This window comes from Balaenoptera musculus, chromosome 12 (assembly GCF_009873245.2).
Source record: "Balaenoptera musculus isolate JJ_BM4_2016_0621 chromosome 12, mBalMus1.pri.v3, whole genome shotgun sequence".
NCBI lineage: Eukaryota > Metazoa > Chordata > Mammalia > Artiodactyla > Balaenopteridae > Balaenoptera > Balaenoptera musculus.
Window position 1 is genome coordinate 8,633,978 of NC_045796.1, and position 14,045 is coordinate 8,648,022.

At 43.0% G+C, this 14,045-nt stretch overlaps 1 protein-coding gene across 1 annotated transcript in view; it reads right to left on the reverse strand.

The window, feature by feature from the left end:
- Positions 1-2,297: 2,297 nt before the first annotated feature.
- Positions 2,298-14,045, reverse strand: part of FNDC1 (fibronectin type III domain containing 1) — a 98,205-nt gene continuing 86,457 nt past the window's right edge. Inside the window, exons 18-22 of the mRNA XM_036872111.1 lie at positions 10,531-10,610; positions 8,442-8,471; positions 7,505-7,666; positions 6,005-6,127; positions 2,298-3,061 (exon numbers count right to left, since the gene is read on the reverse strand). Coding sequence (XP_036728006.1) covers positions 2,946-3,061; positions 6,005-6,127; positions 7,505-7,666; positions 8,442-8,471; positions 10,531-10,610 — 511 coding nt within the window. The 3' untranslated portion in view covers positions 2,298-2,945. The remainder of the gene's footprint in view (positions 3,062-6,004; positions 6,128-7,504; positions 7,667-8,441; positions 8,472-10,530; positions 10,611-14,045) is intronic.

A 14,045-nucleotide genomic window follows, 5' to 3' on the forward strand; every position in this document is an offset into this window, starting at 1 on the left:
CTGAGATCTGTGTTCTGTACAGAGAGGCAAACGCGTTTTAACCCCATTCATCACCACATTCTCAAATTCCCCACCCTCCTGAACTGACTAAGATACATGGCTTGAATAGGTCAAAAAGGGAAAAATAAATAAGTCAAGACTCATCTTGTAAAAGCTGGAAATTATGTTTTAACCAAATGGTTATATTAAATATGCATGAAGTCCCCTAGAGACCATAATACTTCCTGAGACCACAGCACAGAGGGCTTGACCAACAGGAAACTGGGGGACCCGGATCAACTGCTCAATGCAGAGTTCAGATTTGCTAGTTAGATAATAAATATAACTCAAGTCAGAGAAGAGCCAACAAACATCTATTAAGTAGCATGTGCTAGTTTTAAAATCTGGACTTCGCTAAAAACCTTCTTTAAACCTCAGGAAAACGCTAATCTACAGCTATAGAGACTTTGTCTTATAGGGTAAATATTTTAGGCCTTGGAACCATGTATGGTCTCCATTGCACAATATTGGTGTTTTTGCTTGGACTGTTTGTTTTGTTTACAACCCTTTAAATGTATAGAAAAACCATTCTGAGCTCACAGGCCAACTAAAAACAGGCTGAGGGCCTCAAGTTGCAAGTTTAGACATTTCCAGCTATATTTAAGGGTTTTCAGCGATGAACATCTCAGTATTTTCCAACAAGGCTCATTTGGTAATTAAACTCCTCTAACTTGACATGGAATGGTTGCCAGACCCTCTACTATCTTGAATGCCCCCTTCTTGGCACCCCGCTGCCAATGGAGTCCCTAAAACGTGTCCTCCAGGACCACACAGCACTAGAAACTTGATGTGACCGCTGTGGACTCATTTGAACTATTGCATAACCTAATTTGGAGAGAATATTGAGAAGACGATCACCTTTGCATAAATTCAGTGTTTTTGTTTTGGTTGCGCTATCATCTGGGATTTGCAGTAATTTCTATAAAGAACTGCAAACATCTCTTTGTAATAAAAGTTCAGCTTTCCAGAATCAAATACAGTCTAAGGTTCCAGATGGGGCTCAAAAAACATTGCCTGAATGAACACCAGTGATATCTTTGTATTTCTGTGAAGTAAGGAAATCCTTCTGAGGGAAACGTGTCCTTTTGTGTATGAAATGAGTGTAAAACCTTTCAGGGTGAGGCCGACAGGGAACACGACGTTTAATGTGTGAAAGTGTGAATCACGGAGGAGAGGCGCCTGTGTCTCTGTGTTGGACCTGATCCCCCATCTCTTCCGCGGGAGGCCCCAGAACAAAGATGGGTTTATTAGGAAAATTCACTTATATTTAAAGATCTTATCCTTGCTTGTTATTGTGAAGCATGTTTGAATGTTAGTGTGGAAAATAGGTGTTTTTTAGACACCCTTTTAAACAATTCCCCTTTTATGTACAAGAGCCCCAGAAACCCAGAAGAGTCCTATCCTAGTATTTTCCCAGACTGTCAGAACGCCTGCATTTTCTTCACTGTTGTTTACCATAGAAGAGGGAATTGTGGCCACTGGGGAAGATGTCAGCTCCCGCTGCCCCATCACAAAAATCCCGCAGTGACTTGTTTCCTGTTTTATCTTCAGACTTAGCGGACACATCAGGCTTCACCTCAACACGCTGCTGGCACCGAAAATAACTGATTCCAGTAGGCGGAATGCTTTCTGCCATTACATCATTTACGTAGTGGTACAGCCCCCGGGCCCCAGAAGTGTGTCTGCCTCTGGCTCGTTCCCACTACTGGTTCTTCTACCCTGAAACTTAGGAGAGAAGACAAACCCTTCGTTCTCCAGAGCTGCCTGAGGACGTGGAGGTGCCACTCACGTGGAAAGGACACCACGTTTTAAGAAGAATTAAAGTGTCATTAAATAAACCCTCTCATGCTGCAGTTGAGAGGGGTAAGATGCTTCTGTTTCAAGGAGTAGATACTGAGCTAGGCAGGAGAGGCGAAAGAATTTTTTTTAAACTGGATTTTAAAATCATCTGGGACCTAAAATCTTAATCTGGAAACTTACTGGATATGTCCTCACAGAGACCACCAGCCCATTTCTCACGTGAGGATGGAAGGTGGAAATCACTCAGTTTGCCACTGGCTCACAGCTTGCATCGCTGCATCCCAATCATTTCCACAGCTCGGCAGCATTCACAGAAAGAAGACATACCTTTCCATTCCTGCCGTGTTATACAGAGTACATATTCTTTGCAACCTTCTAAAAAGATGTTAATAAACAGCACCTCTGCTCCAAAAAGTCCCACACACATTTATCTAGTGAACAAGTACAAATTTAGCAATTTTAATCAATGTCTTTGCAGACAAGTGTGGATATGTATATGCATATATACATATATATATATATATATATCAAAATTGAGAATTTACAAATAAGATTTGATACAATTGGTCTAGTGGTGGGTAAGTCCATAGAATAAATCTTAAGTAGGCTACATTTCCTTTGGTGGCATTTTTAGTAATTCAGTTCTACTGCATAGAAAGGGATCCAAAGCTTAAATTTAGCTACTTTTGGAGGAGTCCAGTGAGAACAAAGAATGTGGGTGGTGTTCCGCAAAGCAAGCACGGCGTGTTTATGCTGGTCCCTGGAGATACCAAAGCGTCTGAACTTTGTGCCTGAAAAGTATGAAAATCACACCAGGCGTCCCGGTAGCTGCGCATTTCTGCCGTGTCTGGGATGAGCTATTATAAGCAAAACATGTGGAGAAGCAAAGTCAACAGCAACATTGAATCCTGTGTGTGGTCCAGGCCAAGAAGTAGGACTGAGCTCCAGATCAAAGATGCCTGAAGTGTCCGGTGTCCACCGTGTGGCCTTGCTGACACTGGGGACAGTGAGGCCTGGGACACCACCTCTTCTCCTGCTCACGGGCCCTAGTGCAAGTCAGTCGAGGGGGCCGGGCAGGGCGGGCTTCCAGCACGACCGTCCTGGGGTTACCACTTCCCTGGGATGGAAACCCCACACTCGTACCAGCCCACGTAGTAGTAGGGGCTTCCAAAACCTATGTTGCCAAAGCTGACCGGCTCCTGGCGGTACTGGCGATAGTAGCCTGGAAGGTAAAAGGAAAGAGAGGGAAAGAATAATGAGTAATATTGTGATTTATAATAGAAAACGTATATTTGGTCTTCATCTCCATTGTTGGCACAGAGCTCCTGAAGCCCTTGGAATTTCCTGAGTGACAAGAGCTATAGAGGTGTGTGGAATATTATTATATTCATAGTAAACCCTGTTCAACCACACCGGAGTTTATGCTAATGACGTGACTTTCCAAAAGCACCTAAGGATGAGGGCTGGTCGCCAGAGGAACCAACCGTGTGATTGTAGGGTGGGAACCTTCAGCCCTACCCACAACCTCCAGGGAGGAGAGAGGGGCCGGAGATTGAGTTCAATCACTAATGGTCAGTGACCTCATCAAGTGTGCCTATGTCATGAAGCCTCCAGAAAACCCCCAAAGGACAGGTTTGGGGAGCTCGCAGGTTGGCGAGCACATGGGGATTCAGGCAGAGTGGTGCTTGGAAGGGGCATGGAAGCTTCCTGCCCTCCCCCATACCTTGCCCTATGCATCTCCTCCACCTGGCTCTTCCCAAGTTACCTCCTTTTATAATAAACCGTAATTTAGTAAGTGAAGTGTCTCTCTGAGTTTTGTGAGCCCCTCTAGCAAGTTAATCAAATCCAAAGAGGGGGTCATGGGAACCTCTGATTTATAGCCTGTCCTTATCAGAAGGACAGGTGACAATGTGGACTTGTGATTGGCATCTAAAGTGGATGAAGAGGGGCAGTCCTGTAGGACTGAGGTCTGAAACTATGGCATCTGATGCTCTCTCTGGGTAAATGGTTTCGGAATAGAGTTGAACTGTAGAGCACCCACTGGTGTTGGAGAATTGCGTGGTGGTGTGGGAAAAGAACCCACACTTGGAATTGGTGTCCGTATCGTAGCATCAAAAGCACCTGAACCAACAGGAAGAATCCTCACCCTTACAACCTCCTTTCAGACAGAAGATTTCTGATAAGTTGGCCCTGTGACAAAAGTTACTTCCAAATAAATACGACCATTTTTGTGTGGAGTCACAATACCCACCCTCTGAGGTTTATCCCAAGGATGATTTGTGGGGCTAATCCAGTCGCCACATGTGTGACACAGGTAGGAAAGAGTGCTCATTAGTCCTCCTTCTCTCCCTCTCTCCACATAGGAAGATCATTTTAGTCAATCACAATGCAGCACTCCCAGTGGGGCAGGCCCTGAGCTGGGCAAGTAACCTTAACCAAGATTCCCACAGAATCTGGGGACCCTGACTTGCCTAGAACCTCAGGCCTCCAAGATTTACTTCTTGGAATCTGCAGTAGACTTTCAGATCTTTCAAGTAAATCTCTCAGAGGAAAGAATCTTGTAGCAGTTCTGACCACTTCTCCTTTCAAGAAGAAGTGATACTCCAACCTCTTCAGAAAATGTTGGCAACTCAACAACTGCTCTCATCCCTTTGGCCCTGTGTCCTCTTGTAAGATGAAAGGTTACCTGCCATTCCACCAGTGAGTTTCTGATGAACCAGCACCTCTGTTCAGAGCCAAAACCATGACAACAGTCACAGAAACACAGTGAAATACAAATAATGCATTTAGTACTAACCCTGGGGCACTGCAAGATCCTGAAACAATTAAGAGATGTGGTGTATTATGTATGTTTATTGTGATTGTTTATTTTCTGTGTAAACTTGGCTAGGACATGGCATCCAGCTATTTGGTCAAATATTATTCTAGCTGTTTCTGTGAAATGATTTTCTAGATGAGATTAACATTTCAATCAGCAGACTTTAAGTAAAGCAGATTACTCTCCACAATGTGGGTGGGCCTCATCCAATTAGTTGAAGGCCCTAGTAGGAAAGGACTGACTTTCCCTGAAGAGAGGGGTCTTCTGCCAGAAGCCTGCCTTCGGACTAACTGCAGCATTGGCTCTTCCCGGGGTCTCTAGCAGGCTTGCTGGCCCACCCCATAGATTTTGGACTTGCCAGCCTCCACAATCATAGAGCCAGTTCCTTAAAATAAATCTTGTTCTCTCTCTCTCTTTCCCTCTCTCCATCTCTGTCTCTGTCTCTCTCTCTTTCTCCCATTGGTTCTGTTTCTCTGGAGAACCCTGCCTAATATACTTGTTTTACTGTTTTGTGTATTTTAATGTATCTTAATTTTTTGAAAATGGGTAATCTTGGTACCACCTATGGTATTTTTTTCCGAACTAAAAAATGTTAAAGATCAGAACATCTTATATCTTAAAAAATGCCAGATCACTAGAAGTGCTGGACTTCATTCAGTTGTTCTGTTTATTTGTTTATTTGGGGGCTTGGGGTAGTTAGTAATGTATTACAAGTTGTTAACTTTGAGATTAATACACTTATTTTCACCTTGCAATGCCATCATGAAATAGTTGATACATGATCTCCTGAAGCATATCATGGTTGGTTTGTATTTGTTTATTTTTTCTTTCACTGGACTCTTGTTCATGGCATTCTCCACCTGGAAGGCCCTCTAATCTTGGCATGTATTTTTATGACTCAGCTCAGATTCTGCCTCTTCTGAAAACCTTCCCTGGAAGCCTCAAGTGGCAGCCCGCACTCTTTGAACTCAGAGAGTAACTATAATCTGCACAATTACCTGACAATGGGACAATCACGTGACATAACTCTTGTCATTATTTGTACTTTAAGTTGCTTGCTCTTAGTTACCTTTCACATATTTATCCTCCCTTCCCAATTACTGACCATGTTTCCTGAGAGTAGGGGTAAGGTCTTATATTCCTTTGTATCCCTACCTCTCCAAGGCTCACCCTAAACCCAGCATGTGGTAGGAGTATTTTGGTTCTTCCTTATTTTTATGCTCCAAAATTCCGCTAATATCCATCTTCAAATGGTAAACCAAGTGCGGAGCTATAGTGAATTTTCTCCTTATATCAGTCCTCCTCTCCACCCCCCAGTATATTACATTGGGCCTTTGTTCACATTACCTTGAATGGCAGGGAGGGCTTCTATGTAGGACTGAGGTCCTGTTCTTCCATCCAGGTGAGAATCCACAAATTGACAATGGTCTTCACCTCTTCCCCAACTGTCCCCAATGCTGTAGAATGTATCTGCATAAAGGAATACGATGAGTCAGTGACTGCTCCAGAACTGCCACAGCTGGTTTAGGAATTTGCACAAGCTTTGAAGTGGGCACATTACTTAAACTCTGTGTGTCATACTTTCCATGTTTGAAAGATGGTGATAATGGCACCGATCTCAAAGTGTTACAAGGATTCAGCAAGATCATGTATGCTAAACACTTAGCAAGTGTTCATTAAATGGAAACTACTAATATTATAGGCATTTTCAGCCTGTAAATGGGAGACCTTTCTACTCTTTGTTTTAAAAAGAAGGAGGAAACTCTGATAGGCAGAGAATGTATTATGAAATAATTATGAAAAGCATGAATACCTAGAAAAATAGAAGAAACTATTTTCGTACATAACTAGAGGTAGGGTGTGTGTCTGTAGCATGTGGCGCTGTCCTTGGTCCTGAACCAGAGCTGCACAGTAGGGCAAAGTTGTTTCTCTCAACCCTGGGATACCAGACATGGCTGTGTAACCTCTCCCGGGAATTCTGAAGCAGAGGAGCAAAAGGGCAGTGCCCAAGAGGGGAAAAAAGAGCAGCAAGAAACAAACAGACTGGTTGTAGGGAGAGGCATATACACGGAGAAATTGCAAGAGTGGGGGATGGTTGGGGAGATTTTGACATTATCTAGAAATGATGAGCACTAGCAAGAAACAAAACAACAAAATCACTGACCTATGACAAAATATAAACCAGCCGAGGGAAAGTTTTCTTTCTTTTTAAATGTATGTACTAGAAAAATTAAAAGTCGTGCAAATTTTGAAATACAAAACAATTTTCGGTAGGTGGGTGAGTTAAAACCAGCTGGGTAGAAATGGCATTTTGAAATGTTAGTAGTTCAAAGTAAATACTTATGTTATTCTTTGTTTTAATCCCCTACCATGATGAAAACAATGTAACTTTTGGACACAGAACAAATAGTGCAGCTCAGGTATGTTTCACCATCTACATTGTTTCTCTGTAAAGTTGTTCCAATGGCAAAAATCGTAGGGGGTACTTTTCCTCCATACTTCCAGCTTACACTCATACCTTAAAGAAACTTAAAGGCCGTTTTTCTTTGTTGTTCATGTTATGGGATTAACAACAAAGAAAAATGGCCTTTACGTTTCTAACAGAATTTTGGATTTCATTCCTAAAAAGTAGTAGATTTAAAATATATACATATATTCCTGGGTACCAATGTAAATACTAGTCACTCCAGAATAGAGCCTGCAAAACTGGTTTGCACTTGAGCCAGACTGAGATGTGATGCGTCCATACCTCAAATGCATTCTGATGCACCTGCTATGTCAAGATAGCATCTGATAAACTAAAAGCTTTCCACACCTTCCCATAGCACACCGTCCCTAAAGACCTACCTTTCAGGTTATCACTGAGGTAGATCTTATACCGCAGTGAATTACAAAGAACGACTCCCACAAACTTTCTGTACCACGTCCGCTTCACATACTGTCGGCCGTGGCAGTCCGTGTAGCCAGGGTCATGTTTGAAAGCAAATGGGATCCAGATGGGCTCACCACCTAGACAACACACAGCACACCTTCTAAGTCATGGCGTTTCACAGTGTTTATTCTTGCACAAAATACCAGAGAATTTGATTTATTCACTGGGACTTCCCCTTCTCTCAGGGCTTTTCTGAGCAGTTTTCCCACCTCCCAGTGGTCTCTCTCTCTCTGTCTGTCTTTTCTCTTCTTTCTTTGTACTGAAGTACAACTGGGGAGTTCCCTGTACCTGAATGCAGTTAACGTATTTGCATTTCTATAAAGGATTCTCAGAGTAAGAAAAAGCCTAATTTAAGCCAAGGAACATAAGCTATAATGGCAAATTTGACCTTGCCAGGGCATGTCACCCTACCTCCCCAGCCCCAAAATCCCTCAGCACAGGCACCTCCTGTTCTTGTCACTCATAAGACCAGTCTTGAACTTAAGCAATAGGTCTTTCTCGGTTTATTTGAAAAACAAAGTAAAATTTTGTCGTACACTTAATGCATTTTGCTATCTTTTCAGCAATTTAAAATATTCAAAGGGGTTATGGAAATAAAGTTATCTATTTTCATAGATACTGGCCACCCATAATGGTTTTTATAGATATTGGCTGCTATGGCCCTATTTAAAAATTTCCAGAACATGCTTTTCCCTAGATTAGGATGATGGGTGCAAAGAAACCATAGAAGTTGTCAGAAAATTATGAAAATACAAAAACGGTTCAGCGTGTCTACCTGTAACCATAACAATCTCATATTCAATATTCAACTTGATTACTAGAATGTCAAGTTTATCAAGAAGAGAAACTTACCTGGTGGCCTCACAACAAGCAAAGGATTATCTGTAGAATGAAAAATAAATAATTGACTTCACTACTTCATCACACAGCCATGCAACTGTTGGAATGTTTTTTTTTTTGTAATTAAAAGAACTAACCAAGCTAGAATAGATAAAGAAAGTGTAAGATTCATTTGACAGATGCCAAGACATTCCCTTAGTTTTTATTTTCTAGGCATTTCCTTTCAAGAAATACTCTTTTCTATTTATATTGTCTTGTTATTTATATAGAAGGTGTGGGTCCTTGAAGATAATATTTTGACATTGGGTACTACAAAATAATTCAATACTCATTTTGTTTTAAAATGTGTCCATCTTGGGAAAACAGTTCAGTGGTTTCTTAAAAAAGTAAAAACACACACCTACTATGCAATCCATCCATTCTACTCTTGAGTATTTACCCAAGAGAAATTAAAGCATATGTCCTGAAAAATACTTGTACATGAATGCTCATGGCAGATTTATTTGTAATAGTCCAAAAGTAGGAACAATCCAATGTCTATTAACAGGTGAATAGATACAAACTGTGGCACATACAATGGAATACTGCTAAGCAATAAAAAAGAATGAACTACTTATAAATATGACAACATGGATGGATCTCAAAGGATGCTAAGTGAAAGAAGCCAGACAAAAGAACTCACACTGTATGATTCCATTGATACAAAATTCTAGAAAGTGCAAATGAATCCATAGCGACAGAAGGCCAATGAGTGGTTGTCTGAGAAGAGGGGAGAGGATGGGCACACGGGGAGGGAAGGGAGGGCTGGATTGTACAGCAGCAGGAGGAAACCGTCGGGGTGATGGAGCTGTTCACCAGCATGACTGCAGTGATGGCCCCAGGGGTATAAACATACCTCAAACCTTCCTCAGCTGTACACTTTGAGGACGAACAGTTTACTGTAGGCCATTTCTACCTCGATGAAGCTGTTTTAAAACATGTCTATATCTTAGCCCAAATAGTGCCACTTAATATGAAACTGCATTGTAAGGAATTCTGCTTTAGAAGAAGTTCATTTTTATAAAATACAGGCCAGGTAAACATGGGCCATCCTTTTTTTTTTTTTTTTTTTAATTATCACAGAGTAAAATTACTCTTTTAGGGTACACATCCTATGAATTTTTAACACACGTATAGACTCATGGAACTCCACCACAATCACACCGAACATTTTCATCACCCCAAATCTGCTTTGTGCTGCCCCTTTGTACAGCCCGTTCACTCTGACATCATCTGCTATCTATAAAATAAAGTGACATACCATTAGCTGTAAGTGTAAATGCTTGTTTTACTCTCCTGCTCTTAGGAAATAATCTAACCAAATGGAAGCGACAGCCACGTTAGTGTGGAGCCGACCCAGCTGGGCTTCTGTAAGCGCCTGTCTTGGGACCATGGGTACCAACTCTCCAGCCTGGCTTCCTATACAGAAACACTGCCAACCCGGCACCTGCCACCATGGGCCAGCTCTGTGTGTACCGCCTCAGACCACGACCACGGGGACATTTCCCTGAAGGGCTTGAGAGCTCTGCACACCAGCATCCCAAAGTAGGGGCATCCTCTGAGTGATATTGCTTGCAAGATGGACAGTATTTTAATTAGACCCTCCATATTAAGTAGAGACATTTTTGTCTCCTAGTACAGGAAGCAACTTAGAGATTTGACTAATTGAAAGAAGCAACTGCCCCTCAGGTCACATGACATTTATGCTCTTCAGCTGTTCACAATTAAAAAAACAAAAGGAATTTATCTCTGTAACTAAATCTCTACAGATAGATTCAAACTTTTCCCACACAGTTGAAAACTAGATTTTTCCCCCCCTTTTCATTGGAATTTGACCTTTTCACTTCCCAGGCAGTTCCAATGAAGATTACTTTAAACTTTATTATCCAACTTTTAGCTTAGCAGAAAGAAAATCATGTTTATCTTATAAAATGACATCCAATATGAACTGATTAAAGAAAAGAGGATTTAACTTCTTCAGTTTTTATTCTATTGTAGACATGATTTCAGATTACTTGTTTTTAAGAAAAGGAAAAAAACGAGAACATGAAGTCACCCATACCTGATTCTGTGACAAATGAGACCGAAGGGCTGATAGGTCCATAGCCGTGAGGATTTTTGGCCTGAACTTTAAAATAATACCTGAAATTGGAAGAAAACATTTTTTGAAAGAGAACCTTGTTTAATTTTTGTGTAATGAGACAAACACCCAAACTATTCAGCACCTACTCTGTGGCAGGGTTTGAGTCCTATTTTTTACAAATGCATACACCACTGCTACTTCTTCGTGTTATTTCTAAACTTTCTCATTTTCGAATAACTTTTCAAAACAATACATGTGACTAATGGGAACAGAGGGGCATACTGGGCAAACAGGTCACTTAGATTGTGTGTGTTACTTAGAGCATCAAGGGTTGAACTGCCCCACGCAGGCCCGTCCTTGGATGGAATGGTCTCCTCTTGTCCCGTCTTGAGTTCTACTGACCCAGAGGGAGAAGCCGGAGCAGTGAAACACTTACTAAGCAGAATTCCAATTTTAACCTAATTCTAATCACTGGACTTTGTGTGAAAAAGCAGGATGTTTGACAGTGTGATGATGCAAACCCATTGTTGGCAGGGAGAAGGCTAAGCTGTCCAGAGGCTGGTCTCCTCGGGGGAACTAACATGACAACAGTGTTCTGGGTGCAGGACAAGTGCTATGCTTGGCTCTGGAGCCTTAAAGTCACTGAGTTTCCAGCTTCTGTGCCTCGAGGAAAGAGAAGCAAGTCCGGGAAGGGGAAGTGGAAAAGGCCTGGAGAGGCTTTGCTGTGGATTAATCTTTTTCTTGGAACAGAGAATGTGCTAGAAAGCACATTGTCTGAATCAGCCTGTTCATCTAGAGGGAGAATGACAAGCCCGGTAGATTGGGAGTCCCAGAGCATCTTACTTTGGACTCTGATGAGCTATAAGGACCAAAAGTAGTGATGAGAAAATACCGGAAACCAACACAGTTAAGACCCACTCTACCTACTGCTAATCTCTGTGTTGTCCTCCCCTCTGGGATTCCAGGTATTATCTGTGCTCTCTTAGCCCCTAACTATCAATACTTCCAGGTAAAGAAGGCGGGTAAGAAAATCCCTGTGAGGGGAAGCTCTCCACCACTTCAGAGAGTTCAGAAGGAGTCTTGGTTTCCAGCCAGCAGAAACTACACTTCAATGTTACAAAATCCTGTATTTGATTGTCAGACACACAGATCACGTGCACTAAATAAGATACCCTAAATTTTTAAAAGGAGAATTATTTACATTTAGAGAGCAAAGGCATGTGTCCGTGGCACCTCTGCCCTGGCACCAAGCCTCCTGAGTTTTTGAGCTTCTGAGAACCCCAAGGGAGCCTCTGGTCTCACAGTTACACAGAGATATTTGACTTTGGGTTTGATTAAACAGATGGCAAAGAAAAGCCCATTCGGTAAAATCAAGTCTTCTTTTAAGCTTTCCAAGAAAGTATACTCACATCTCATTTAGGACAGAATCCATTTTTAAATTTCATTTTTTTTAAAAAAAAGGTACGCACAATTAAGAACATAGGAATTCCCAAATCTCAATTCACTCAGCATTTCGTGTTTTCTCAGTTGTGCGTACTTTTAACTCGGCGGTCGTGGAGTTATTTAAGGCAAACTCTGCTGGCAGTTCAAGCGGTGGGTTGGGCATACATCAATGATAACAGTCAAACTTTACGGATACTTTTTTTTTCCTTAAAAAAGTAGGAAATCGAAACCTAGAGAGTGACACTGATATTCGGAGGCTACAGGGGACCTTTCTGTTGACTATTTCTCAAGCCATCCCTGGAGCCAACCTGCTACCCCCTCCCCAGCTCCACAGAGGGAAACACCCTGTGCAGTTGAGGAGATGGCAGAGGGATGACCAATTGGCTGAGAGAGACTATTCCGATTTCTTGCTTGTATCCATTTTGTTTTATCACTGAAACCTACGTATTCTCCAAATCTACCCTCCTGTCTACACAATAATTCCAGCCCTCCACAAAGCCCACATGGCCCAGTTCTAAAGATGTATTTCCACTTGAACTCACCTAATATGTCAAAGTAAGTTTAAATATGCTGAGCTGAAGAACAACATGCGATTATGAAAGAAGTAAAATTCCTGTTTTCAAAAACCACATTAAACTTTTTCTACAGACTAACATGTATATTTCATACCCTGAAGAGTCTCTGTCTCACCCAAGTAACAAAAGCAATCCATGCCTTGCCTTCTTATACAAGCTTCTGGCACCTTCTTTTGAATAGCCTCCATGGTGACAAATCTTTGTGCTTTAGGTATGGACTTAAAATATGAAGATTCCAGAAAGCGATTCAGGGCTGAGTTGGGTGAATAAGGGGGACAATGCCCACTTAATCTTGTCAAAAAAGAAGGTTCAGTTATAAAGAACCAAAGCCAGTTTTTACATCCTGTCTCCTCTTGGGCCGGACCGACTTCTGCGTCTCTTACAAGGACTCTGAAGGGGGTCCTGAGACGCCCTGAGGACGTGCAGAGGATGGGGAGACGCAGCCTTCGTGGAATAAGCACGTGGATACTCCAGTGAGCCCATCGGAGATGCCTGCGTTAGGGTAACGCGGGGAAAAATGAGCGTCCTTACATCGTGGCACGCTTCTCGAGCTGTAAAAATTCAGCGGCTGTTGGAGGGGTTCGGAGGAAGTCTCTGTGGGAGGCAGCACACGCCCCCTGTTCCGGCCAGCCCACTCCCTCCGCAGAACGAACGAACCACGGGGCAGAGGCAGCTGCTGCTCTCAGCCTGTCTATCAGGGCGCTTGGTGTGGGTGGACGCAGGACTCGAGCCTCAGGGGACACTAGGGCCCTCTGGGGCCGGCTGGTCCAGCCTCCAGCCTCCTCTCCTCCCCATTCCCCCGTCCCCCCACCACATCAGCCTCCTTTTCTTCCTTAAACACACCGGCTTCCCAACACCCTTCCTGCCTGGAGCAACTTGACCCGCTCACCCACCTTCTCCAGGTGAAGTGCTGCTTATCTTACTCGCCATGGAAGCTCACCTGACTACACGCTAACCCCCAAGCTCAGGCAAAAAGCCCCCTATTATACCCTCAGAGCGCAGTGTACTTCTCCCTCACGACACTGGCCGGGGAAAGTTCATACTTATGCGTCTATAAACCATCTGTCTCCACCAGGCTGTGTGAGCCATGAGGGGCCGCGGTGTACTGTGTACCCCTGCCCCACGCCCTCCCCACGCCCACTGCTCTCTCCTGTGTGAAGCCCGGTGCCTGGCCCTGAGCAGACACCCAGTAAGCGCTTACCGGTGGATCGTGGACACTCAGTCATACCTACTGAAAGAATGAATAAACCATCCTACATGACCGTGCCCTGATATTATGCAAACCTCATCATCAGTTTGGTACCAAAAGTTGCCACAGGAATGCTGGACTGTGGAGGGTGCAGGAGACTGGGATTGGCAAGGAGCCATGAGGCCAAACATCCCTAAGGCCTCTTTCAGCTGATACTGAGGCTGTGCTGTAAAAACGTTCACTCTGCCCACAATAAAAAAATGGGATGTTGACTTTGTTTTCTTTAG